The sequence below is a fragment of the Heteronotia binoei genome, chromosome 8, assembly GCF_032191835.1.
Source record: "Heteronotia binoei isolate CCM8104 ecotype False Entrance Well chromosome 8, APGP_CSIRO_Hbin_v1, whole genome shotgun sequence".
Lineage (NCBI taxonomy): Eukaryota > Metazoa > Chordata > Lepidosauria > Squamata > Gekkonidae > Heteronotia > Heteronotia binoei.
The window spans coordinates 120,468,486-120,493,770 of record NC_083230.1 but is presented as its reverse complement, the minus strand read 5'-3'; the positions used below and the strand labels follow the sequence as shown (position 1 = coordinate 120,493,770).

Here is a 25,285-nt window from a genome sequence, read left to right as displayed (position 1 = left end):
CTATCCTGTCACCCCACAGTCGATGTTTCTCCAAGAGCCCCAAGCGTCTTAACCTTTCTTCATAGGGAAAGTGTTCCAAACCTTTAATCATTCTAGTTGCCCTTTTCTGGACTTTTTCCAATACTATAATATCCTTTTTGAGGTGCGGTGACCAGAACTGCACACAGTACTCCAAATGAGACCGCACCATCGATTTATACAGGGGCATTATGACCCTGGCTGATTTGTTTTCAATTCCCTTCCTAATAATTCCCAGCATGGCGTTGGCCTTTTTTATTGCAACCGCACACTGTTTTGACATTTCTGACAGCCCCACTTTACCTTTTTAACTCCAGAGAATTCTCTCATGCAAAATGCTAAGCTTTACCACAAGATGGCAGTATGATCCGAATTGCAATTTCAAGATAAGTTTTTGGGGTGTTTTTTTCCTGTCAAGTTGGAGCCAATTTATGGTGAGCCCACAGGGTTTTCAAGGCGGGAGACATTCTGAGGTGGTTTGCCGCTGTGCCTCCTTTTTATTCCTTGGTGGGTTTCCTGCCCAAATACTGACCAGGACTGATCCTGACAAAACTGGGTTAGTTGGAGCTATCAAGTTCAGAACGTTAACCAACCAATGCGGCTGACAAAGGTTATTGCTTAAAAGAAAATCAATAATTTTTAAACCAGTAAAAATATTTAATAGCAAGATACAACAACGAATAAGTCTTTAAATATTAATTAAAGATTACTAAATGCTCACGCACGGCCCCGTGGTGCAGAGTGGTAAAGCTGCAGTACTGCAGTCTGAGCTCTCTGCTTATGACCTGAGTTCAATCCCAGCGGAAGCTGGGTTTTCAGGTAGCCAGCTCAAGGTTGACTCAGCCTTCCATCCTTCTGAGGTCGGTAAAACGAGTCCCCAGCTTGAAAGTGTAGATGACTGGGGAAGGCAATGGCAAACCACCTCGTAAAAAAGTCTGCTGTGAAAATGTCGTGATGCAACATCACCCCAGAGTCGGAAACGGCTGGTGCTTGCACAGGGGGCTACCTTAACCTTTTTTAAAAAAAATGCTCATGTAAATGAAAATGTTTTTACGTAAGACATCTCTCATAACTATCACTACAATCATTGTGTCATGACAAGAGTGCATTTTTAACCCGGAGCCTGTAGGGTTCTTATTATCGGCACTGTTTGGTACGCTGCAAGATTGGGACACCGCATTGGCTTGATGTGTAGTCTACCTCATTCTTTTGTATTTTTAAATTATTTTTTTCTTTATTTTGTCTTGCTATAGGCAAGTTTAGACATGCTTAGGTACAGGGAAAAAACAGTTATGTAAAATGCAGTCAACTGCGGCACTCTGCTAAAAAGGTAGAAAGGTCAAGGTAGTCCCCTGTGCAAGCACCAGTAGTTTTCGACTCTGGGATGACGTTGCTTTCACAACATTTTCACGGCAGACTTTTTAACGGGGTGGTTTGCCCTTGCCTTCCCCAGTCATCTACACTTTCCGCCCAGCAAGCTGGGGACTCATTTGACCGACCTCGGAAGGATGGAAGGCTGAGTCAACCTGGAGCCGGCCACCTGAACCTGCTTCTGCCGGGATCGAACTCAGGTTGTGAGCATAGGGCTCCGACTGCAGTACTGTAGCTTTACCACACTGCACCACGGGGCTCTTAGCACTCTGCTACAGCTGCTCAAACGACTAACGTCAGGGAACTTTTCAGCAATAAGGCCAACAGAGGTGGATTATTGAACGCTCTTACGCATCTGTCTTTACAAAGGATTTTTTTTCATCTGAGAACACAGGACAGTTTGACTTGCAATGATACTTCGGAATAAACACCGTTCTGTAGATTAGAACATCTGTCGCACCCAGAGGGACTGTCAAGAATGTAGCAAAGCTTTAGCTGTGGGACATGACATTTCCTACTCCAGACATATTTTCCAAGTAAAGATACTTGCTGTAGTAGAACTCTAACTTGCAAATGAAATGAGATTTACGAAACCAAATAGACGTTAGCGAAAAAAAATGCGTATTTCAGCAAAGACTTATGTTTTCTGTAACGCACCTTGTAGTCGTTAAAAAAAAATTAAACCATAAATGCGTTGACTGCTAATTAGGCGCTTTTCTGTTTGTACAGGTAATTTGGCCTCTGGGGATGCCCTTAAGGGAGAGAACAGCCTCTGTGACGGTGGCAGGCTTGGGCCGACAGCATTTGTACCCGATTGTCGTCTCATTAGCGCTTCATCAGAATGGACGCTCTGCCGAACTTTGTCCCTCCAGCGGGCGGACGGGGCGATCTCGTCGACCCACAAGTAGAATTGCAAAAATTGTTAATTGATGAAAGGATGCGATGCGAACATCATAAAAGCAATTACCAAACTCTAAAGGCAGAGCATACAAGGTATTTACTAGGCTTCCTTTTCTTTATCGGTTGAGGCGGGGAGCTAAATCAAGAATCAAACGAGGAAATGGCTGAGAATTTCTTCGCTGTTGAAGTCCATGTCTCTTTTCACTAATGAAATATTGTTTCTTACAAATTAGGTGCAGGTATTGTGAATTATTAAGCCAGTGTTCCTGCAATGCTTTTCTCTTTTTTTGTAAGTTCTATTCGCATGATGAAAGGCGCTGGGTTTATGTGGCAAGCAGTGTTCCCTCTAAGCTGCAGAGTCTGGTGAGCAGAAATTCTTACTTTGCGAGCTACTGGCAAAGTTGTGAGCTATTGCATCAATTAGTGTGCCTTGGGGTCATCCTTCCTGAGCAAAGACAAAAAAAATGTATGAGCCGGAGGCTAAAAATCTGTGAGCTAGCTCACACTAACCCAGTTTAGAGGGAACACTGGGGCAAACCACCCTAAGGCACCACACCGCTGTAGGTTTGTGTCGGCCATAAGCCACTGGGATGATGAGTTTTCCAAATGTTTGAGAATGCTAACTGTATTTAATACACTTGAGAAATACCCACAGTATTGAAGTATCATTCTTTGTGCCCCTGAACTGTTGTTGTGTCTTGGTATTTTTGCAGAATTCTTCTTAACAGTTAGGTAGCTCATCTAAAGATAGATGTGTTGTAAAAAAAAAAAAGGTAAAGGCAGTCCCTTGTGCAAGCACCAGTCGTTTCCGACTCTGGGGTGATGTTGCATCACAACGTTTTCACAGCAGACGTTTTATGGGGTGGTTTGCCATCGCCTTCCCTAGTCATCTACACTCCCCCCCCCCAGCAAGCTAGGGACTCATTTTACTGACCTTGGAAGGATGAGTCAACCTTGAGTGCCTACCTGAACCCAGCTTCTGCCAGGATCAAACTCAGGTCGTGAGCAGAGAGCTCGGACCGCAGTACTGCAGCTTTACCACTCTGCGCCACGGGGCTCTTTGAGATGTGTTGTAATATAACATAAAATTTTAAAAATGTCTTTCTAGGCTACAGAACGAATACATAAGATCACAAAATGAGCTCAAGCAGCTGCTGGAGGAAAAGCAAACTGTTCACGACAAATTTCAGGTTCTGCTTGCCGAATTTCGAGAGGAATTGCTGAATAAAACGAAAGAAGTAGAGGAATTAAAGACACAGGTAAGGTTATCATAATTTCATTTACATGAAGGAGTTGTGCCTGACCTATGGAGTTTATTATTCTCTCCCTTCCCTTTTAACAATCTCCTTTATCTTCCTCCCCCACAACAGACACCTTGTCAGGTGGGTGGGGCTGAGAGACCTCTGCCAGAAGCTGGCCTTTCAAGGACAACTCTTGCAAGAGCTATGGCTGACCCAAAGCCATTCCAGCAGGTGCAAGTGGAGGAGTGGGGAATCAAACCCAGTTCTCCCAGATAAGAGTCCGCACACCTAACTGTCAAGCATGCGGGTTCAATGACGAGTCGAAGTTGATACAAAGACTATGTTTATTGATAGACCGATACTTTGGTGTAACAGGTTCTTGAGAGTAATGCTGACAATACATTGATACAATACTTTTAAGGCTTACTTCAAAGGGATTCCAAAGGATGGGGTTGCGGGGTAGCATTCACACATAAACTATCATAAATGTCTACATTCCCATAGTGTTATCAGGACTGTGTCCTTGCTTTCCCCAGATAGCTCATACTCCCTTACCGGAATGTATGGGAAGGTGCTGATTACTTGGTTTCAGTTCTTACTACTTCTAATTATAAGCCATAAAGCAAGACCGGGGTGGGGGGGAGGGAAAGAATAACAAGCTAGCAAAGTTGGATCCACCATGATACTTCACAGACCAGGTTAGGCAAGACCCTAAAACAATCAATTATTAATGGAATTTCACCATGCTTGACACTAACCACTACACCAAACTGGCTCCCAGGCTAACCTCAGGATCAAACTAATCTAAAAATAAATATTATTAGAGAGAGAAAGACTACGTAGAACATCAACATGAGCTTTACATAAGCTATAATCATTTTGCATGCAGAGCTGATGATTTCACATACACGGTTGATGAAAACATCAAATGACCGATATAAACGCAGGCATTTTGGCCACAAGGACCTTCCTCAGTGGCCAAAGATATATGCTATTTCAAAGTACATACATTCAGATGTAAATATATGTAAACTGAAGCCAGGTGTTGCTTTCTCACGTGTTGTGTGATTGCTGAAAATTTATGAAGTGGGCCATGGATAACGTCACGGTGACTGGACACGCACAACAAAAACTTCAGTGATGTAATAATAATCTGGTATAAAATTTCCTAGGTCTCTCTGGATGTGTGTGTCATTAACCAAGAGTTTCAATAAAGATTATTTGCCCCCATCCATCCATCCATCCATCCATCCATCCATCCATCTCAAGACTTCCTCCAGGCACCAGTTCACAGTTTCTAACCATCTCCCTGGGATCCGTCGGAACTGCAACATAGTGCAGAGTATCATCTGCGTCTTGCTGACTACCCAGCCCATATCTTGGGATGACATGCCCCAGCAGTTTTGTGTAAATGTTAAAAAAGCAAGACAGAATCTCGTGGTACCCCAACGGATTGGGGCCAAAGGGGCTGAAGAAGAAGACGACATTGGATTTATATCCTGCCCTCTGCTCCGAATCTCAGAGTGGCTTGCAATCTCCTTTATCTTCCTCCCCCACAACAGACACCCTGCGAGGTGGGTGGGGCTGAGAGAGCTCTGACAGAAGCTGTCCTTTCAAGGACAACTCCTAGGAGAGCTCTGGCTAACCCAAGGCTATTCCAGCAGCTGCAAGTGGAGAAGTGGGGAATCAAACTGGGGTTCTCCCAGATAAGAGTCCGCACACTTAACCACTGCACCAAACTGGCTGTCTAGTGGCAGTCCCCAGCTCCACCATCTGAAACCTACCTTTGATGCATATCACCCATCTTCGCTGCAATTCCAATAAGTGGTTTCGTTTGCTTTGATCAGTTGCCAAGTCAGAGTAACCTTGTTCATTTATATGAGCTGACCAGCTAGCCCTGTATCTTCTCTCCCCACCCTGCACCCCTGTACTTTAGGAGAGAATGCAGAAAACTTGGGTACCGATGGAGTATTTCTATTTATCTTTCATGAAACCAGGGAAGAACGCTGAGAGATGTACCTGCAAGCCCTGCACCCTTTAAAGAATATAAGAACACATTCTGCATTTTCTCGTTTGTGGTCTTTGATACAGGAGTTGTCTGGTTAAATCCTCTATTTTTGTTGGTTTTGTTTTCTATTGATACTTAGGTGATAACTCCACAAAAACTGGAATTACTGAAAGCACAAATACAGCATGATTTAGAAACACCTATGAGAGAACGCTTTCGGAAGCTGGAAGAGGTAAGGGGGGAAAAAACCTTCTGAATAAAATGGCAGCAGTTTACCAAACCCTTACTTTCTTATTCACAGTCTGCCTTTTTCACTGAGGCTCCTGGTGAATAACAACAAATAACAGTGCAGTAAGAACAGTGTTATATAAGCAACAGTTACTCCACCTTCAGAGGACGGTGGGAGACAGGGGGGGCCTGGCGTGACTTTGTCCATGGGGTCGCAAAGAGTCGGATTCGACTGTGCGACTGAGCAACAAAAGCAGTGTTAGTCTACTGCAGCAAAAATAAATGGCCACCCCACTGAATGCTGTTCGGCATACGTTTTTATGTACTAGATGCTGTCATTTTGTAGAAAAATAGGTGGTGGAGCTCATCCAGGGATTGTTATGCAACTGCACCTACTGTTCAATGGACAAGGAGGTGGAACTCTCAGAAAGGTTCAGGAGCTGTGCTCCTGTGAGCTCCCACTGAATCCGAGGCCTGACTAGATGTAAAGCAATAACTCTTAATTGGATAGATCTCTGACACGGGAACTATGGGAGGGATCAGGATCTGCCTCATTAAGAACCCCCAAATTGTATCTGACAAAGTGGGCTGCAGTCCATGAAAGCTTCTGCTGGAATAAAATTTGGACAATCTTTAAAGCGCCAATAAGCTCCTGTTCCTTTATACCAAATGAAGTGTTGTAAGCGATATCTTGCAGTCATTAGATAACAGCTCTGTTACCTTTTTACCTTGGAGAGCAAGTTTGGTGTAGTGGTTAAGTGTGCGGACTCTTATCTGGGAGAACCAGGTTTGATTCCCCACTCCTCCACTTGCGCCTGCTGGCATGGCCTTGGGTCAGCCATAGCTCTGGCAGAGGTTGTCCTTGAAAGGGCAGCTGCTGTGAGAGTCCTCTCCAGCCCCACCCACCTCACAGGGTGTCTGTTGTGGGGGAGGAAGGGAAAGGAGATAGTGGGCCGCTCTGAGACTCTTCGGAGTGGAGGGCGGGATATAAATCCAATATCTTCATCTACCTCACACGGTGTCTGTTGTGGGGGAGGAAGGGAAAGGAGATTGTGAGCCGCTCTGAGACTCTTTGGAGTGGAGGGCGGGATATAAATCCAATATCTTCTTCTTCTTCTTCTAAGTCTTTTGTCTTATTCCTCTCAGCTGTTGTATTAATGCGGTTGACACAGGGGCTGGAGCGAAGAGCCCACCTTTGATGAGTTGAAGCTAAATGAGTTTGATGAGTTGATGAGAGCCAGTTTGGTGCAGTGGTGAAGTGCGCGGACTCTTATCTGGGAGAACCAGGTTTGATTCCCCACACCTCCACTTGCACTTGCTGGAATGGCCTTGGGTCAGCCAGAGCTCTTGTAGGAGTTTTCTGTGAAAGGGCAGCTTCTGAGAGAGCTCTCTCAGCCCCACCCACCTCACAGCATGTCTGTGGTGGGGGAGGAAGGTAAAGTAGATTCTATGCCACTCTGAGACTGATTCAGATAGAAGGGAGGGGTATAAATCTATTATCTTCTTCTATGGCAGGGGTGGCCAACGGTAGCTCTCCAGATGTTTTTTCCCTACAGCTCCCATCAGCCCCAGCCATTGGCCATGCTGGGTGGCGCTGATGGAATTTGTAGGCAAAGAACATCTGGAGAGCTACCGTTGGCCACCCCTGTTCTACGGTCTTCTTAATGAGATCCCTTACCTAAGGAAGTGATCCCTTGCCAGATAATGCTTTGGCAAATATAACCTAAAACGTCACCATTAACTCCCTTCTGCAACACGGTATAACTCGTGTTCGGTTTGCACCCGGTAAATATTATCTGCCTGTTTTTTGTGCATGCGCCTGTACTTGGTTCACATCGATTCAGTTCGATCACACATTTCTTCTTCCTCGATTTAGGAAGGAGAAAAATACAGAACGGAATATAACAAACTTCGTTACGAACATGCTTTTCTCAAATCCGAATTTGAGCACCAGAGAGAAGAGCATGGCCGCATTTTGGAAGAGAGAAAAATAAAATACGAGTCTGAGGTAAGAAAGCAAACATACGAAAGAAGAAGAATTCAGGCCATGTGTTTCATTACCTTTCTATGAAAACAGGCAGAACTGCATGTGCGCAGGCCATTTACAATCTAATCCAATGTATGTTTATTTGGAAGTGCCCCTGCCAGGTGAAGCTCTTTGCTAGTGACATCCAGGCCCTGCGAAACCTTTGTAGCTTCTAAAGTTCTGTAATATGGAATTGTTCCACCAGGCTTTCCACTGGGGATAGTTTGCTACCACTTATTAGACCGTGTTAGGTCCCCTTACTTAGTGAACGTCTCATTTCAGATTCTCAGGCATTTGCATCTTTGCATTTCCAGTCAATGCCAATGGCTCTTCTTAAGGGAAGGTATCTTCAGATCCCAATGGCTCAGCGTTTTTGTATCTGTGGAGCTACAGTTTTAAAGGAGTTAATCCATGATATTTTATTTTGTCCCATGTACAAAGAGGCTAGAGCCAAATTTATTGATAACCTGTTAGCAGGGCGTACATTTTCTTCTGATACCAATAAGTTGGTCTTTTTGTTATCTGATACTGTTCCATTTGTCACCTATAGAGCGTCTCTTTTTGACTTGGCTGCTAGAAAAATCAGAGCCAAAACTGCCTCCTTAGATTAGTTGACCTTATTTTAGATGTCTATAATTTTATAGTATATTGATATTTACCATAAATGGGTTCATTGGATTTACAGCTTTTTAACTGTTTAGACATTGTCTCATCATTATGGTTTTATAATATCTTAGCAGTTTAAACCTAAATGTTTGTATTTTAGCATTTTAGTAGTGCATTTAAGGTGTAATTGTTGCATTATACCCCATGTAACCCATTGGTCTGTTTATTGGACTGTTTTTATCTCTGATTTTTTTTTTATGATATCGTGTTTAATCTTGTATTGTGACGGCCAATGGCCATATACAATAAATCTTTTCTACATTTCTACACTTAATAGCAGTGTAATTCTACACTTATTAGCACTTATTAGCACTTATTAGTTGTTTAAAAAAACAACAACAACCAACAACAAGCTGGAGTGTCAGTTGTCAAGTGCCAAATGGTTGTGTTTTATTCTGGGTGCTTGAGCTAGAATGCTGTTTTGCAGTTTGTCATTTAATGTTTTTTGTAAGTGTGTTTTATCTTTACAGATTGTTTTATTGAACATTGTGAGCTGCCGTGAGCAGTCTGAAATAAATAAATAAATGATGTAAATCAAGGGTGTCGAACATGCAGTTCGGAAGCCGAATCAGGCCCCCAGAGGGCTCCTATCAGGCCCCTGAGCAACAGACTGCCATCTGCTTCCTTCTCTTGCTTCCTTCTGCATCACAGCTTGCTTTGTAAGGCTTGCTCGATTGCACAGGAGCTACAGAACAAAACCTCTATTTTATCCATTGGCTGAGGCTCCTCCCTTGGGAGGAAGCAGGGAAGGGAGAGTTTGCTTTGCCAGGCTCTCTCAATTACACAGCAGAGCTACTGAGACAAGCCTCTCTTCTCTTCTATTGGCTGAGACTCCTCCCCCTCCTGGGCCCCTGGGAAAGGAAGGAAGGAAGGAAAGAGCCAGAGCTTCCTTTGCTCAGCTCCCTGGATCCCATGGGAGAATTACAAAGAAAGCATCTAAAACCAATGAGTGCTAACGTTTTAAGCATATTTTAAGTTTTTTTTAAAAATGTATATTTGTGTTTGTCTGTGTCCTTTATAAAGTTGATATCTCTGCTACCTAACCTTAAATAGGTAAACACATGTCTTGGCCTGACATGGCTCAGCCCAACCCAACATGGCCCAGCCCAACAAGGTCTCCTTTATGTCAGATCCAGCCCTCTTAACAAATGAGTTTGACATCCCTGAGTAAATTATTAATTTCCTTGTTTTTCTGCTGTTCATAATCTGGAGAGCTACCGCTGGCCACCCCTGCAGTAGCTCACAAGGTAGAGTTTTTGCTCACAAAGCATTACTAGTTTTTTTTTTAAGTATTGATACTTTTCCTCTGTCTGAAATGGGAAAGAAACCACTTCCTAGCTCTGTCTTTACATTTCCTGACAGAAGGAGCCGTACATAACATTTTGGTGGTTTGGTGTAGTGGTGAAGTGGGCGGACTCTTATCTGGGAGAACCTGGTTTGATTCCCCACTTCTCCACTTGCACCTGCTGGAATGGCCTTGGGTCAGCCAGAGCTCTCTTATCTGGGAGAACCGGGTTTATTCCCCACTCCTCCACTTGCAGCTGCTGGAATGGCCTTGGGTCAGCCAGAGCTCTCTTATCTGGGAGAACCGGGTTTATTCCCCACTCCTCCACTTGCAGCTGCTGGAATGGCCTTGGGTCAGCCAGAGCTCTCTTATCTGGGAGAACCAGGTTTGATTCCCCCCTCCTCCACTAGCAGCTGCTGGAATGGCCTTGGGTCAGCCAGAGCTCTCTTATCTGGGAGAACCGGGTCTGATTCCCCGCTCCTCCACTTGCACCTGCTGGAATGGTCTTGGGTCAGCCAGAGCTCTCTTATCTGGGAGAACCGGGTTTGATTCCCCACTCCTCCACTTGCACCTGCTGGAATGGCCTTGGGTCAGCCAGAGCTCTCTTATCTGGGAGAACCGGGTCTGATTCCCCGCTCCTCCACTTGCAGCTGCTGGAATGGCCTTGGGTCAGCCAGAGCTCTCTTATCTGGGAGAACCGGGTTTATTCCCCACTCCTCCACTTGCAGCTGCTGGAATGGCCTTGGGTCAGCCAGAGCTCTCTTATCTGGGAGAACCGGGTTTATTCCCCACTCCTCCACTTGCAGCTGCTGGAATGGCCTTGGGTCAGCCAGAGCTCTCTTATCTGGGAGAACCTGATTCCCCACTCCTCCACTTGCAGCTGCTGGGATGGCCTTGGGTCAGCCAGAGCTCTCTTATCTGGGAGAACCGGGTCTGATTCCCCACTCCTCCACTTGCACCTGCTGGAATGGCCTTGGGTCAGCCAGAGCTCTCTTATCTGGGAGAACCGGGTTTATTCCCCACTCCTCCACTTGCAGCTGCTGGAATGGCCTTGGGTCAGCCAGAGCTCTCTTATCTGGGAGAACCGGGTTTATTCCCCACTCCTCCACTTGCAGCTGCTGGAATGGCCTTGGGTCAGCCAGAGCTCTCTTATCTGGGAGAACCAGGTTTGATTCCCCCCTCCTCCACTTGCACCTGCTGGAATGGTCTTGGATCAGCCAGAGCTCTCTTATCTGGGAGAACCGGGTCTGATTCCCCCCTCCTCCACTAGCAGCTGCTGGAATGGCCTTGGGTCAGCCAGAGCTCTCTTATCTGGGAGAACCGGGTCTGATTCCCCGCTCCTCCACTTGCACCTGCTGGAATGGTCTTGGATCAGCCTCGTGTTCTGTGTGTCACGTAAGAAACAGGATTCCTGACCGGACTGTGCCCATAGTGTCAAGATCCATTGCCATGTTGTATTTCTGGTATTGCATTCGTGCTGTATTAGGCTGGCTTGCTGTAGTGTATCTGTCTACTGTGTATCAACCCGAAGAATGTGCCCCACACTAGGAGCCAAAAAACACTGCAAAAGAACAGTGGCAGCACAATATATGAAATCCAAAAATACAACAATACAAACTATTGTGCACAAACAAACACTCTTAACTGGTGTATATAAAGTTCTATTATAATGAAATGAACAGCCTACAACAAATTAAGATATCAAAATGGGCATTTGAGAAAGAACTTGGCTGAAGTTTTCAGTTGACTTATGAGGAAGCTGCAGGAGCAGCGGAACGCAATCAAATCCGGGGTTTGTGTGAAGGCTAGAATTTGTCCTTCAGAAGTCAACAAACAACGGAGGGACTCCTGAGGAACATTATTTTTGAGTCTGTGTACTCATTTTGGAAAACTCAGTGACTGTGTGGGGTCCTCCTTGGTATATTGTTTTGAGACTGTTGTTTTCTATTTATACTGTATGAATGTATGCCCACTGTTGTAGGCTGTTCATTTCATTATAATAGAACTTTATATACACCAGTTAAGAGTGTTTGTTTGTGCACAATAGTTTGTATTGTTGTATTTTTGGACCACACTAGGAGCCAGCACAAACTGGCTCTCAAGCAGTGCTCCCTCTAACCTGCAGAGGCTTGTGAGCAAAAATTCCACCTTGTGAGCTACTGCAGGGGTGGCCAACGGTAGCTCTTCAGATATTTTTTTTGCCTACAACTCCCATCAGCCCCAGCCAGCATGGCCGATGGCTGGGGCTGATGGGAGTTGTAGGCAAAAAAACATCTGGAGAGCTACCGTTGGCCACCCCTGAGCTACTGGCATTAAAGTTGTGAGCTACTGGCAATAAAATTGTGAGCTCCTGCATAAATTAGTGTGCTCTGGGGTCATCCTTTCTGAGCTAAGACAAAAATGTGTGAGCTAGAGGCTAAAAATCTGTGAGCTAGCTCACATTAACTCAGCTTAGAAGGAACACTTTTCTCAAGGTCATTGCTATCTTGTCATGAATGCAACGCAATTACAATCCATTTGTTTCTACTTTTCTGCAAGAACCAACTGTCTTTGCAGAGGTGCGCTTTTAGTAACTCAGATTCTGGCGGGACCCCACTGCGGTCCCAGATAAGATATAAAATCTGACACCTATAGCCATCTTTAGTTCTGACACTCCCTTGGAGTGTTCTTCTGACACTCCCTTGGAGTGTTCTTCTGACACTCCCTTGGAAGTGTCTATGTTCTATCTATCAAATAAATAACCTGGAGAGCGTCTTTTATAGAGGCTAGCAGCAGCGCTGACACATCGCACTGTTCTGTTCAACTGCCGACAGGTAGCAAGACTGGAGAAAGACAAAGAAGATTTGCATGGCCAGCTTCTTAGTGTCGATTCTTCAAGAGACAACAAGCAGGTGGAAGCGCTGCTGAGAGAAAAGGCCCAGCTGGTCCAGAAAGTCAAGGTGTTGGAAGCTGAAGTGGCAGAACTTCGAGCCCAGAAAGAAAACTCTGGCATGCAAGCGGAAAATGTCCAAAGGATACAAGTACGTCAGTTAGCCGAGATGCAGGCTGTGGTGAGATCCCTGGAGGTAAGGCATTCTCACGGTCTTCCTTTTCTTTGTGCGCCGGCAGTATTCGGGGGATGTATGTAGAATTGGCCTGAAACTTGTATTAAGCTATCAAGGAAGTGGCTTTCACTCCAGTAAGATTGCAGGGCTCTACACGGGCCAGAGCCTTCTCGGTGGCAGCACCAACACTGTGGAATGCTCTCCCTGAGGCCATAAGAGCCCCGTGGGATCTCTCCCAATTCACCCTATGAGGTGGGTGGGGCTGAGAGAGCTCTCACAGCAGCTGCCCTTTCAAGGACAACTCCTGCCAGAGCTACGGCTGACCCAAGGCCATTCCAGCAGCTGCAACTGGAGGAGTGGGGAATCAAACCCGGTTCTCCCAGATTAGAGTCCACCTACTTAACCACTACACCAATAGATAAACAGAAGATTTGATATAATATAATCTGATCCGCCAGTGCTTTAAGATGCTGTATAGCACCAATATTTTGTCTTAAACTGCAAATTGTTTGTTTGAAACGTTTTATACCAGTAATTGAGATGGTTGGTTTTATAATTATGGTTAGCTGCCCTGAGTCCGTTTTTGGAAAGGGCGGGATATAAATCCAAGGTAAATAAATATATAAGCATTCCTTGCAAAAGAGTGTACTGTTCACTTCTTTGTGTGCCGGCAGTATTCGGGGGATGTATGTAGAATTGGGTCATAGCCCGAAACTTGTATTAAGCTACCAAAGAAGCGGCTTCCGCCTGACTCTGACTCCGGTGAGATTGCTTCCTGGCAAAACAGAGTCCTGTTCAGTGAGAGAGCCAGTTTGGTGTAGTGCAGGGGTGTCAAACCCAATTGTTATGAGGGTCGGATCAGATATCACTGAGACCTTGCTGGGCCGGGTCACGTCAGGTTGGGTCCGATGTTCTGGGGGGGGCTGTTTTTTGGGGTAGAGGCACCAAATTTTCAGTATAGCATCTAGTGCCCCTCCCCAAAATAACCCCCAAGTTTCAAAAAGATTGGACCAGGGGTCCAATTCTATGAGCCCCAAAAGAAGGTGCCCCTATCCTTCATTATTTCCTATGGAAGGAAGGAATTGAAAAGGTGTGCCATCCCTTTAAATGTGATGGCCAGAACTCCCTTTGGAGTTCAATTATGCTTGTCACAGTCTTGATCTTGGCTCCACCCCCAAAGTCTCCTGGCTCCACCCCCAAAGTTTCCTGGCTCCACCCCCAAAGTCCCCAGATATTTCTTGAATTGGACTTGGCAACCCTAACTACAATGCAACACTTGATGTACAATTAATATTCCATTTAGTCTTCAGTTTGCTGTTTTATAATCTAGTGCTTAAACTCTACTAGATGCTGCATGGAAAATTAAGTGAACAAGTCCCTATTACAAAGCAATCTGCAGTCTAAGATGCGTTAATGTACAGCTGATAGTACCAAAAGGCTCCAACCAGATTTGAGGGCTAGTAATCTATTGCAGTTGCCATCCTGGGTGCACACTGGCGGAAACCAGGGGTGGGGAGCAGGAACACAGTTCCGACTGCCTTGGTGACAGGTGTGGCCTAATATGCAAATGAGTTCCTGCTGGGCCTTTTCCTTAAAAAGCCCTGTGCGAAACAATGGTGCCACTAGGGGTGTGTGGCCTAATATGCAAATGAGTCCCTGTTGGACTTTTTTCTTTAAAAAGCCCTGTGCGAAACAATGGTGACACTAGGGGGTGGCCTAATATGCAAATGAGTTCCTGCTTGGCTTTAAAGCCCTGGTGGAAACTTCTGCATAAAAAACTTCTAGGAACAGGAGCCAGGAGTCTCTCCCATGCAGCAATTTAAAACTTGCTTTTCTTAAAAATATGAAGGCGGAGAAACAGTCAGTGAAGCTGCAGCTGGAGCGCGTTGAAAAAGAACTGCTGCTGAGTAACGAGCAAAACGCAGCCTTAACCAGCAAGCTGCATAAAGCAGAACGGGAGATTGGTGCTTTGACTACAAAAGTAAGTGTGTTTTTACCGTTTCTAGGGTGTATTTTCAGAGCTGTCGCAGGAAACGTTATCACTAAGTGTCTCTTTGGAGACAAAACATCTCCATTTACTTTTTTCCCCTTTCTCATAATTTTAGTGCTTGAGAAGTCATAAGCTTACTATGCTTGAAGAGCATCCCTAACATTCTGTTCTCTGGCGCTAATATTGAAGGCAGCAGTTACTTACAGAAGTCACATTTAATAGCCATTAGGGAAACTGCCTTCTGCTCAGGCCAACCAGTGCCGGATTAAACCCTGCGGGGGCCCCTAGGCAATTGAAATCTCAGGGCCCCCCTTGCAAATTATCTCAGAGTTCTGCCACCCGCGGTCTCCATTGCAGCCTGCAGGCACCTTCTCAAAAGCCCCATTGACAAAGCTGTGGGGGAGAGGCAGAGAGAGGCAGACATGGCGATGACTCCAGCTGCACCAGGCAAGTTAGGCAGAAGCCATTACTTAGCCATCACAGGGCCATCAAGGGCCCTGCGGGACTTCTCACAGTTCCGCAGGGCCTGTAAGACTGAATTGTTCCACTTGGCATATGGCATCTAAATGAGGGAGGGCCGCCACCCCACCAGGACTTCTCTTGTATTCATATCAACCGCCTAGGATTCGATGGCTTTGGAGAGAGGACGACACCACATGATCCTGCTTAGATCCAATTAGCGAGAACAGGAAAAGCTACAATGGATATCCACTTGAAAAGGGATGCAATTTATTAAAAGTAAATTATAGAGATTCATTTACCCTTTTGACGTTTCTGTAAATGTTTAAACGTTTTAATAATCTGCCCCAAAGTAGGCAACCGCAGCTACATCATTTCAGCAAGCAGATATACAAAGTTCTTATTGTGTGGAAGATCTCCAGCCATTCCTGCATGGGAGGGAATGGTCCACCATTGATCACAGGGCTCTGGAACCTGTAAATAAAACCGGGTTCTAGAAATGCACTTAGTGAACTATGGATCATAAATTTCTTGTTCCATGTGCTCAGAGAATTATCTTGGGATTCTAGTATTTATTTAATGGGATAGTAGCCACAGAATGCTCAAGAGCCCCGTGGCGCAGACCGGTAAAGCTGCAGTCCTAAGCTCTTCTCATGACCTGAGTTCAATCCCAGTGGAAGCTGGTTCAGGTAGCCGGCTCCAGGTTGACTCAGCCTTCCATCCTTCCGAGGTTGGTAAAATGAGGACCCAGCTTGCTGGGGGGGAAGCGTAGATGCCTGGGGAAGGCAATGGCAAACCACCCTGTAAAAAGTCTGCTGTGAAAACGTTGTGAAAGCAACGTCACCCCAGAGTCGGAAACGACTGGTGCTTGCACAGGAGACGTTACCTTTTTTTAGCCACAGAATACCACATCAGCATTCTGATAGAAAAAGTACCACCCAAAGAGTGCTTTTGATCAGCATTAAACATGAGCTGTGATGGCCACATGTTTGATAAGGTTTCTAGGTTGGGTTTTTTTGTTTTGTTTTTTACTGCTTCACAAGTCATATTGATTATTTCACTTCCTAACATTTCAGGAAGCCGTTTCCAGGGGAAATGCAAACCGCTTGAAAGCGCCGCCCCTAACCCTTTCTGAACGACGCTATGATAGAAGTGGGATCGTGCTAACAATTCCTATTCTGTTCTATAGGCTGAAGAAGTGAAGCACGCAAACAGGTTGGAAATAACAAACGTCAAGCTGGAAGCCGCACGAGCCAGGAGTGAGATTGAAAGAGAAAGAAACAAACTTCAGACCGAAATAGACGGTAAAACTTTGTTACAATCAGCTGTTATTTCTACCAGAACTTTACATCCCACAGTAACAAGGAGAGCCCCAGGTGTGTGAGGCCTGCTTGGGCTGGCTGGATCTCTAGCCAGCCCAAGCAGGCCTCGCTTGCCTGGGGTTCTACTTTCTTGTGTCGACTTACTTTTGGCTGGTGCGTTGGGGGGCAGCATATGCTAATTAAGAAGCACTATTATGCAACAGGGGAAAGGACTGTTTCTATTATTTCACTGGACATCTTTCTATATTGAAGGGAGAAAATTAACAAAGATTAATGTTGATGACAAGTGATCGTCCCCAGGTATTGAATTCTGCAGGAGCTCAGAGGAGCGCAGCTCCTGAACCTTTCTGAGGGTTCCCCCTCCTCCCCACCTACCTTGTCCATTGGATAGGAGGTGCAGCTGCATAACAAGCCCTGGATTAGGAGAGCGGGCAGCCAGCCAGCCACCAGGGGCTTTGCCACACCCCTAGCAGTCCTCATTAACCCCAGGAGAAGCCCACACCACCCTTTCTACACTTCTTATGTGATTTTTGGCAGCAGGTGGCTTGCTGGCCTTTTGAATGTGAGGGGGCAAGGAGAGCCCCAGGTGTGTGAGGCCTGCTTGGGCTGGCTGGATCTCTAGCCAGCCCAAGCAGGCCTCACTTGCCTGGGGTTCTACTTTCTTGTGTCGACTTGCTTTTGGCTGGTGCGTTGGGGGGCAGCAGATGCTAATGAGTTATGCTAAAGAGCTCCACCACCTGATCATCCCTATTATATGTTAACATGGACAAATTTATTGCGGGGGGCACTTTTTCACCATCATACGTCTATCTGACGTGAATATTAAATTTTTCATCTGATCTATCTTTAACAGGCGTGTTATAGCATTTTTGTGAAAAAAGCAAACCATTTTTTAAAAAAACTATTCCTACATTGCAGTTTTAAGTAGAGGAGTACTTGTGTGAGACTTTTCTTGGAAATAAGAATTGAAGTCCAGTAACAGTCTGCCAGTACCATACTCCTGCTAATACTAATTGTAAGCCAAGAGTAAACAGTTAAATATTTATTACAAATAGGGTTTACCACAGCTAAAGTTAAGCAGTTTGAAATCTCATTGGGTTCCACAGGAAAGAGTTGTACTTAGGTTTCTTGGTGAGAGCAAAGGTCCCTCAGTGGCTATTAGCTACAGGGTATTGATGGAACTCTGTCTGGGGCAGTGATGCTCTGTATTCTTGATGCTTGGGGAAGGGCAACAGTGGGAGGGCTTCTAGTGTCCTGGCCCCACTGATGGACTTCCTGATGGCAGCTGGGGGGTTTTTGGCCACTGTGTGACACAGAGTGTTAAATTGGATGGGCCGTTGGCCTGATCCAACATGGCTTCTCTTATGTTCTTATGTGACACAGTGTTGGACTGGATGGGCCGTTGGCCTGATCCAACATGGCTTCTCTTATGTTCTTATGTGACACAGAGTGTTGGACTGGAGGGCCATTGGCCTGATCCAACATGGCTTCTCTTATGTTCTTATGTGACACAGAGTGTTGGACTGGATGGGCCACTGGCCTGATCCAACATGGCTTCTCTTATGTTCTTATGTGACACAGAGTGTTGGACTGGAGGGCCACTGGCCTGATCCAACATGGCTTCTCTTATGTTCCTATGTGACACAGAGTGTTGGGCTGGATGGGCCGTTGGCCTGATCCAACATGGCTTCTCTTATGTTCTTATCAGTGGGAAACAAAGACTCTCCAGATGTCAAGAAGACAGGAGATGTTGTTTGGGGCAAGATGAACTTAGTTAATTCTCAGGTGTTCCTCTCTTGGGCCAAACTGCAATTGGACTTCCTGGTTTAGGGAAGTTTCCTGTCTAACTCCAGTTTATGGTGACATCCAGATCTGGGTGCCGTAAGAAGCTGAGTTTTGTTTCTTTCCCCGCCTCCATTAAAGCACTAATTAGAATAATGAAACTAGCCCCAGCTTGTTAAAAGTATCCAGAAGTTTTGATTGTGGTACTGTGCGTGAGAAGGGATGCGCAAGAAGGGAGCGCACATTCCCAAGACGAAACCTGCTTTGTGTTTGTGACAGACATAGTCACCTGAATGCAGTTGAAGACTTGGATCCTGTGACATCGTTGCCCTCTCTCTGGCCACTGTGAAGGTTTTGCACCATGGGGGAGCCATGCCATAGGATGCAAGCCAAAGAGTCTTCTTACATTTGTGTGGAATTTATTTCTTAAATAGGGACACATTTCTCAGGGAATGTATCCTGTTCCCGGAGATCTTCCTCATTAAAGAAAGAGAAAGAAACAAACTTCAGACCGAAATAGATGGTAAACCGTCCCAATTTATAGCCAAAATGCGCAGTGGGAGGAATCCGGCAAGGCAACAAACAAGGGTGTATTGAACTCAAGGTGATTCACGAGTGTGAAGAAGTAGCACTTTAAATGACAGCTGTTACTAGCAAGGCTGGATACTAACTTTTCAAATATATAAACCCAGAGTTACGCTCCGATAATGAAATATTGAAGACGACGTTAGAGCGGCACAAAGTGCTTTTAATGGAAAAGGATCGGGAGTTGGTGCGCAAAGTACAAGCCGCAAAGGAAGACGGTTTCCAGAAGCTTGCAGCATTTCAGGAGGAAAAGTAAGTGGCTTTGCGCATTTTGTTGAACAGCCCTTATACAGAGTTGAGAACCGAGAGCAGTAACAGACTCCTTCCCTTTTACTGTATACCGCACACTGGCTGTGATCACACACATTAAATAATGCACTTTCAATCCACTTTCAATGCACTTTCCAACTGGATTTTGCCAGTCCACACAGTAAAATCCAGTTGGAAAGTGGATTGAAAGTGCATTATTTAGTGTGTGTGATTGCAGCCATTATGTCTCAGCTAAAAAACCTTGGTGGCTATTGCTATTGAGTAATTTCTACTGTACTTTTCGAGTCTTGAAAATGCTTAATAGATATTGGACCTACAGCCTGCGCTTTCTAAAATTAATCTCCCCCTCTTCCAAGAAGCTTTTGATAGTATAGCACAGGGGTGGCCAAACAAGCTTAACATAAGAGCCGCACAGAATAAACATCAGACGTTTGAGAGCCGCAAGACATGAACGTCAGATGTTTGAGAGCCAGGAGGGAGGGAATGAGAAGGGGAAAGAAATAACTTGAACTTTAAATGCATTCTCCAAGCTGCCGGCTGGCTTGGTTTGGAGAAGTGATTTAAAGAAGAAGAAGAAGACTGCAGATTTATATCCCGCCCTTCTCTCTGAATCAGAGACTCAGAGCGGCTTACAATCTCCTCTATCTTCTCCTCCCACAACAGACACCCTATGAGGTGGGTGGGGCTGAGAGGGCTCTCACAGCAGCTGCCCTTTCAAGGACAACCTCTGCCAGAGCTATGGCTGACCCAAGGCCATGCTAGCAGGTGCAAGTGGAGGAGTGGGGAATCAAACCCGGTTCTCCCAGATAAGAGTCTCCACACTTAACCACTACACCAAAGAGACAAATGCCTTCTCCAAGCTAGCCAACCGGGGGGGGGGCGGGGTGGGGGGGCTTCAAGAGCCACACAACATGTGTGAAAGAGCCGCATGTGGCTCCCAAGCCGCAGTTTGGCCACCCCTGGTATAGCATTTAGGGACGTTGGTAAAAATTTTTGCAGTCGTTAAGTTTTTTCACTTTGGTGAAGGTGATATTTCAACCTGTAACTTCTTTCATGCCATCCCACTGGTATGGAATTCTTGGCGAAAGTATCCCTCCCCCAAGGGGTCCTCCCTGCCAAATGACAGATGGAGATGAGAAAGCAGCACAGTTGGCAGATGGAGGCCTTTGGCAAGACTGCCCAAGGAAGTGGGGAACACGGCAGAGTGAGGGCAAGCCTTGTTTGTATAATACAGCTCATCAGGCAGGCATCATATTTGGCAGAACACAGAGCCACCGCTGCCCCGAGCAGGAGAATGGGCCTCGGCGAGTGTGCTCCTTACAGAACTCCAACAGCCAGTTTGGTGTAGTGGTTAAGAGCGGCAGGCTCTAATCTGGAGAACCGGGTTCGATTCCCCACTCCTCCACGTGCAGCCGGCTGGGTGACCTTGGGTCAGCCACAGTTCTGTCAGAGCTGTTCTCTCAAAGCTCTCTCAGCCCTGTCTAGCTCACAGGGCGTGGGGAGAGGAAGGGAAAGAGATGTGTCAACAGAGGCTAGATGGGCATCTGACAGCAATCCCGATTCTGTGGATTGGGCAGATCATGAGAAGGAGGGCAGGAAGGGTTGCATCTGTGCTTAGTTCTCGCAGCCCTTTCTTACACACCCAGGGAAATACTGATCGTACCTTTGGGGTCAGGCAGCAATTTTTCTCCAGGCCAGTTTTGCCAGGGATCCTGGAGAGGTTTATTATTTATTATTTTGCCAGTGTCCTGGCCCCACTGGTGGACCTCCTGATGGAACCTGGGGTTTTTTGGCCACTGTGTGACACAAAGTGTTGGACTGGATGGGCCACTGGCCTGATCCAACATGGCTTCTCTTATGTGACACAGAGTGTCAGACTGGATGGGCCATTGGCCTGATCCAACACAGCTTTTCTTATGTGACACAGAGTGTTGGGACTGGATGGGCCATTGGCCTGATCCAACATGGCTTCTCTTATGTTCTTATGTTGACACAGAGTGCTGGACTGGACGAGCCATTGGCCTGATCCAGCATGGCTTCTCTTATGTTCTTATGTGACACAGAGTGTTGGACTGAAGGGGCCATTGGCCTGATCCAGCAAGGCTTCTCTTATGTTCTTATGTGACACAGAGTGTTGGACTTGGCGGGCCATTGGTCTGATCCAGCAAGGCTTCTCTTCTGTTTTTATGTGACACAGAGTGTTGGACTGGAGGGGCCATTGGCCTGTTCCAACATGGCTTCTCTTCTGTTTTTATGTGACACAGAGTGTTGGACTGGAGGGGCCATTGGCCTGATCCAACATGGCTTCTCTTATGTTCTTAAGTGACACAGAGTGTTGGACTGGATGGGTCATTGGCCTGATCCAACCTGGCTTCTCTTATGTTCTTATGTGACACAGAGTGTTGTACTGCAGGAGCCATTGGCCTGATCCAACATGGCTTCTCTGATGTTGGCAGGGCTGGGCTGTTGATGGTTTAAGTAATGTGATGAAGAAATAAAAATTATTGCTGCCTTTCACAGTTAATATATACTGCTTAACGTTTCAGACTAGAACTTGAAACCAAATTGGCAGAAATGGAGAAAAACAAAATGGAGCAAGACTGCGAGAGGCAACTGGAAAGGGATCAATATGAAAAGAAAATCTCTTCTCTGCAATTGGCAGAGGAGTCCAGCAGGAGGGAAATTCAGAACCTTAGGTAACATGAAGCGATTGTTAACGGTAACTAGGCGTATACATTTTTAACATTTTACGGAATGTGGCATTCCGTGCTGCGCATATATGCATAGAATATGAACATGGACCTTAATGCCTAGCAGCTTGTTTGTAAGCTGAGCAGAAAAACATGTCTTTCCTCCAAAAATGAGTTCGTACTCGAATGCATATAAACTGAAAACTCTTTATTTTGTAGCTATTTTTCTGCCAGAATCAGCGTGTTTATATTTGTTCTCCAAATGTCGCCATCTGTTCAGTTCTGCAGTACTGAAACCTGAAAGACCTAATAGATGAAGCTTCATCAGCTAAGGCTTTCGAATTTCCATGGCAGTTTATTCACAGTATTTGAAAAATGGCTATATAAGCATGTAAATCATGTGATAAAAAAGTAAAGGTAGTCCCCTGTGCAAGCAGCAGTCGTTTCCAATTCTGGGGTGACGTTGCTTTCACAACGTTTTCATGGCAGACTTTTTATGGGGTGGTTTGCCATTGCCTTCCCCAGTCATCTACGCTTTCCCTCCAGCAAGCTGGGGACTCATTTGATCGACCTCGGAAGGATGGAAGGCTGAGTCAACCTCGAGCTGGCTACCTGAACCCAGCTTCTGTTGGGATCCAACTCAGGTCATAAGCAGAGCTTGGACTGCAGTACTGCAGCTAACCACTCTGCGCCACAGGGCTCCTAGCCCATATTGTTACTCACTTGGTAATGTCCAATAAATGCTAACATTTCCTTGTACTTGCTCCAATGAGACTCTCTGTCTCCTACTCCTCCCAAGAACTACGTGAGTACAAAGGAAAATGAACTGTTGTAGCGTCTCAATAAATTCTATAATATGCGTGTATTTTTTGTTAATGATTTTCTTAACTACTTTACATAGCATATTCTTTTAGAACAACAGGCAGGAGACAATACAAAGACAATTCAGAATACTGCCATCAGATTCCTTCCTCACAGATTTTCACCCAAAGGGTGATTAACATGTGGAATTCGCTGCCACAGGAGGTGGCGGCGGCTACAAGCATGGACAGCTTCAAAAGGGGACTGGATAAAAATATGGAGCAGAGGTCGATCAGTGGCTGTTAGCCACAGTATATATATGTGTGTGTGTGTGTGTGTGTGTGTGTGTGTGTGACAACAGAGTGTTGGACTGGATGGGCCATTGGCCTGATCCAGCATGGCTTCTCTTATGTTCTTATGTTTCGATTAAAGCATCCAATTAAAGCCTCCCACACCACACTGTAAATTGGACGCTTTATTCCAGGGGTGGCCAAACTTGCTGAATGTAAGAGCCACATAGAATAAACACCGGATGTTTGAGAGCTGCAAGACATGAATGTCCGATGTTTGAGAGCTGCAAGACGGGAAGGAAGGAAAATAGATGGGAGGAGGGAGAGGTGGAAAGAAAGCTCTTTTAACTTTAAATGCATTCTCCAAGCCATTGGCTGCCTTGGCTTGGAGGAGTGATTTAAAGAGACAGATGCCTTCTCCGAGCCAGCTGATGGGGTGAGGTTGGGGCTTCAAGAGCCACATGTGGCCCCCGAGCTGCAGTTTGGCCACCTTTGCTTTAATCTGTGAGGAGGAAATCTTTGATGGTACCTTGCTAGAAAAAAAGATTTTAAAAAAATTGCCGGGGCACTCAGGACCAGTTTAATCATCATCGTGAGTTCGCTGAAGAAGAGGCTTTGCCACAAGACGTAGATGTAGAATTCTCGTACGAACATTGGAGTGAATATTGAACGCTGCATTGAATACGTTGCTTGATATTGACTGCGGAACATTGAATTGAATATGTTGTATGATGCTGCTACCATATATGTTGTGTAAGTTAGATCTGGTGTGCCCTTGAGGTAGTATTCTGAATTGCCTTTGTATTGTTGTCTGCCTGTTCTAAAAGAATAGTCTGGGGTAGGGAACAGTGGCTCTCCAGATGTTTTTTGCCTACAACTCTCATCAGCCCCAGCCGTTGGCCATGCTGGCTGGGGCTGATGGAAGTTGTAGGCAAAAACATCTGGAGAGCTACCGTTGGCCACCCCTGCCTTAAGTGATATGTCCACACCCTCCCTGACTGAATTGCCATCCATGCCACCTTGAACTATCTCTGAGCTGTGGCTTAACTGTTTTATTTTTAATCTGTTCTAACTGTTTGATTGTTTTACTATTTATCTGTTAGATTGCTTATTGTTAGTTTTAATGGTTTACTATGTTGGAACCCGCCCTGAGCTCACCACAGAAAAGGACAGGCTACAAATTGACAGCAATAAATGAAATAAAGTAAATATTAGCTCTCCCAAGAAGTATCCACAGCAATCATCTTTATTAAAGGATTCCATGGAAACCGGGCATTACTTTTAGATCCCATGCAGGAGGATTAATATCGGATCAGGCCAGCTTTCATTGTTCTGGAGTCGTTTCCCCTCCGTTCTTTATGCCGCTATCAGATTTTAAATTTCCAAATATCAACCTCACCTAAATTTCTCTATTTCTTAAAAAATATAAGATACTACATTGTGTTACTTTTGCAGGCTGAAGCTTCAACAGCAAGTCATTAATTCCGAAGGGCTGGAAAAAGAGAGAAGCGGCAATGCTCACCTCAAGCAGGTGAGGGTTTTGATGGCGTGACGTGTTTCGTCTTTTTGTGATACAGCGTTCGACCGCTCGGTTTTAATTCAGAAAGCAACCAGTCTAAGGGACGTTTGCGTTCCTGTGTTTCCACTTGGGCTTGCCAGTTTTAAAAAACAGGTAACGGAAAAGAGTTCTGCTGGATCAGGCGAGAAACCTATTATGTCCAGCTGCAGTCAGCCATAGAGCCAGTTTGGTGTAGTGGTTAAGTGTGTGGACTCTTATCAGGTTTGATTCCCCACTCCTCCACTTGCAGCTGCTGGAATGGCCTTGGGTCAGCCGTAACTCTGGCAGACGTTGTCCTTGAAAGGGCTGCTGCTGGGAGAGCCCTCTCCAGCCCCACCCACCTCACAGGGTGTCTGTTGTGGGGGAGGAAGGTAAAGGAGATTGTGAGCCGCTCTGAGACTCTTTGGAGTGGAGGGCGGGATATAAATCCAATATCTTCTTCTTCTCTTGGGAGTCTCCCGAGAGGCACAGAGGCAGGGGTTTTCTCCCTACCTTTGCACCCATTGTCCTTGAAAGGGCCGCTGCAGTGAGAGCCCTCTCAGCCCTACCTACCTCACAGGGTGACTGTTGTGGGGGAAGGAGATAAAGGAGATTGTGAGCCCCTCTGAGACTCTGATTCAGAGAGAAGGGCAGGGTATAAATCTGCAGTTTGCTGCTGCTTCTTCTTCTTCTTCTTCTTCTTCTTCTTCTTCTTCTTCTTCTTCTTCTTCTTCTTCTTCTTCTTCTTCTTCTTCTTCTTCTTCTTCTTCTT

The 25,285-nt window shown here is 45.6% G+C and overlaps 1 protein-coding gene across 1 annotated transcript in view; it reads left to right on the top strand.

Moving 5' to 3' along the window:
* LOC132575765 (centrosomal protein of 83 kDa-like) overlaps positions 1 to 25,285 on the top strand; it is a 43,375-nt gene that overhangs the window by 6,134 nt on the left and 11,956 nt on the right. The window contains exons 2-11 of the mRNA XM_060244455.1: positions 2,119 to 2,382; positions 3,398 to 3,548; positions 5,678 to 5,770; positions 7,643 to 7,774; positions 12,557 to 12,808; positions 14,637 to 14,768; positions 16,426 to 16,540; positions 19,033 to 19,177; positions 21,742 to 21,891; positions 24,432 to 24,507. Of these exons, the coding sequence (XP_060100438.1) occupies positions 2,231 to 2,382; positions 3,398 to 3,548; positions 5,678 to 5,770; positions 7,643 to 7,774; positions 12,557 to 12,808; positions 14,637 to 14,768; positions 16,426 to 16,540; positions 19,033 to 19,177; positions 21,742 to 21,891; positions 24,432 to 24,507 (1,398 nt within the window). The 5' untranslated portion in view covers positions 2,119 to 2,230. The remainder of the gene's footprint in view (positions 1 to 2,118; positions 2,383 to 3,397; positions 3,549 to 5,677; positions 5,771 to 7,642; positions 7,775 to 12,556; positions 12,809 to 14,636; positions 14,769 to 16,425; positions 16,541 to 19,032; positions 19,178 to 21,741; positions 21,892 to 24,431; positions 24,508 to 25,285) is intronic.